This window comes from Drosophila ficusphila, unplaced genomic scaffold, assembly GCF_018152265.1.
Source record: "Drosophila ficusphila isolate 14025-0441.05 unplaced genomic scaffold, ASM1815226v1 contig_197, whole genome shotgun sequence".
Classification (NCBI taxonomy): Eukaryota; Metazoa; Arthropoda; class Insecta; order Diptera; family Drosophilidae; genus Drosophila; species Drosophila ficusphila.
Genome location: NW_025064091.1, coordinates 260,156 through 262,859, shown reverse-complemented (window position 1 = coordinate 262,859; position 2,704 = coordinate 260,156). Strand labels below are relative to the sequence as shown.

Below are 2,704 nucleotides of genomic sequence, written 5' to 3'. Positions count from 1 at the left end.
GATCCCGTTACCGGTACAAATCCAGCAAATAACGGGAGTGGCGAAAAGGAGGAAACCGAGCTGTCATGGGGAACCACGCGGGAAGACTCGGTCTTTCAAAATTTTGATCAAGATGGCCGGACGTACTTCTCAAAGTAAGCAGCAGCAGAAGCCCCAGCAAGGGCAGCAGCAGAAACTGCAGCGACAGCAAGGGCAGGCGCAACAACAGCAACAGCAACAGCAGCAGCAGCAGCCGTTGCCGCTGCAGCAGCTGCGCAAGCGCAAGGTCGGCGCGGAGGGCCGCGACCAGCGGCAACAGCCAGGGGCGAAGTGGGGGCGTCGGCGCTCGTCGTCGGCCCTCCAGCTGCTGGCGTCCCCGCTGGTATCGCGGTCCTCGTCGCCAGCCTGGTGCGAGATGTCGGAGAGGGAGATGTCCTCCGACGAGGAGGTCGACGGCGGAGATGGTCACGGTGGAGCCGTCGTCGACGGAAGAGGACAGCGGCGGTGAAACCGTGACCCCCGTGGTCTCGTCGGACGAGGACAACGACAGGCGGGCGGCAAAGGCAAGGAGGAGTTACCGGCAGCTCAGGCGGGCCGTGGCGGGTGGCGACTTCATCCGGTGCGGAACGGAGGCTCCGTCGGGGAACCCCGCGGAAGTGGCAGCCATCATGGCCAGGCGCCAATGGACATTGCGGAAGTTGCAGGAGCAGCAGAGGGAAAGGGTGGCGGCGTGGGAGGCGTGGCAATTGCGACTCCAGCAAGCGGAGGCCGAGTTGTGGATGCCGTCTCCAACGTCGTCGTCGTCATCATCATCGTCGTCGTCATCGTCGTCATCGCCGCCGCCGAAACTGCCGTCCCCGCCGCCGCCACCGAAGGGGTCACCGCCGAGAGAAGCACGGCCACCGTCTCCGTCGAGGGAGGCCCCGCCGAGGGCATCACCATTGCCGTTGTCGTCGCCGCCGCCTCCTCCGCCGACGTGGGTGAAGTTGCCACTACTGCCGCGAGGGCCGCCGCCACCGGGGTCGCCAGCGGCAAGGAGCACGCCGCCGCTGCCGCAAGGGCCGCCGCCGTCGTCGCCGCAACCGCCGCTGCCGCAAGGGCCGCCGCCACGACCGCCGAAGCTGCTCCTTCAGGTGTCATGTCCTGAGGCCCAGGCACCAAGGAGACCCACCTTGCGGAGGACGGTGTCGGTGGAGGCCGCCGGGCAGGAGATAGCCATCGCGGAATGCCCAGATGCGGTGAGGGCCGAGGCGGAGAGGCAGGCTCAGCGAGGGAGGACCCATCGGTGGGCGAAGTTAATGTGGTCGGAAGGGGCCCGCTACCGCATCAAGATGGCGGGCGGGCGGGCCAGGGTCTTCAAGACGAAATAAGTGCCCATTCAGGTATAATATTCGGCTGTATGTTTTGGGGACAGGGGCGGGTAGTGTCGGAGGTGGACCGGTCAATAAAACACACACAAAAAAATATATGCAAACACAGAAAAAAAATACAATACTTGTATATATGGGCCGGACTGGTCAATGACCCCGCGAGGGGCGGGAGCCAGGCGCGCGGGCCGGCGAGGAGCAAAGCGAGAGGGGGTCAGCGATGGACCCAACGACTCCATAGTCGTCCGCCCGAGGACCATCTGCCGGGCGCGACGGGCTAAGGATGGCGCCCGGCGCATAAAGAGGAAGCGTCGACTGGCAGCCTGGACGTGCTGAAAGAAAAGGAAAAAGGGTAAGCCAAGGAACAGTGGAAATATATCACGAACTTACCTGGAAGCAGGCCCGGGCGGCCAGTCCAAAGGGGCTGCTCGGGGTGGAGGGGGCGATGGAGGGGAAGAAAGGCCCAAAGGAGGGTCTGTCGGGACGCGCTGCATCTTGGTGGGCGCCCCGGCACACATTCATCGGGGAGGCGTTCGCAGCTCAACCCGGCAAAGGTGCATGCTGAAAGAAAAGGACGAAAATGGTGAGAAATAAAAAAACGGAATAAGTATGGAATTCAACTGTCAATGACAACAGACGTGTTTTTATATCGCTCCGCCGAGTACCCCAAATTTATCTCGCGAAAAGACGCTCAGGGTACGCGTGGGTGCTCCTGCTCATGTTCCCTATATATAATTACTTATATAAGTGATAAAATACAGTTTTTCACAAATATTGCCACGCGCGATTAGCTCAAATAAATGAGCGGCGAGCAAAATAATGAGCGTAGAAGCTCCTTTAACCAAAGAAAAGCTTGTTATGCTTATTTCTCAACTCGCGATACCGAAGTAGAGAAAACGTCTACAAAGAGCAACCCGGCCCTACTGGCCGTCGAAAGCTCGAGAGCTCGCTCTCTATCACCAGCCCTACTTATTCCAACTCCTACATCTTGGAGTTATCAATGCCAGACCCCACCACCACCGGGTGACGCACCAACAACAAGCAGTGCTTCAATTTCTGCTACCTCAGCAAAAGTAAAGACAACAACTAAAGCAACGACCAATATTGCGAAAACGGTGTCAACGGCTCCATCGCCAACTGCAACGGCAACAAAAACCGTGAGCCACGATAAGCAACAAGCGGTTCCGGCCATACAGACCGGTATGGATCGCTACATCCAGATTAAGCGTAAGCTTAGTCCGCAAAACACGGTTGGTAACAAACCAAAGATCAACCGTACAATCCAAATCAAAGATAAAACCATGATTTTTAACAATAGCAACAGATTTTCCCCCTTAGCAGATGGTGAGATCCAAGCT

At 58.5% G+C, this 2,704-nt stretch overlaps 1 protein-coding gene across 1 annotated transcript; it reads left to right on the top strand.

The window, feature by feature from the left end:
• The first annotated feature begins 440 nt into the window (after positions 1-440).
• LOC122320913 (YLP motif-containing protein 1-like) lies at positions 441-1,349 on the top strand. Its single transcript, XM_043209556.1, has one exon. It carries the CDS (start codon positions 441-443, stop codon positions 1,347-1,349), a length of 909 nt encoding a protein of 302 aa, XP_043065491.1.
• The last annotated feature ends 1,355 nt before the right edge of the window (positions 1,350-2,704 follow it).

What these genes read in the sequence shown, in the direction of transcription:
- LOC122320913 (XM_043209556.1), top strand. Translation starts at nt 441, where the DNA reads ATGGTCACGGTGGAGCCGTCGTCGACGGAAGAGGACAGCGGCGGTGAA.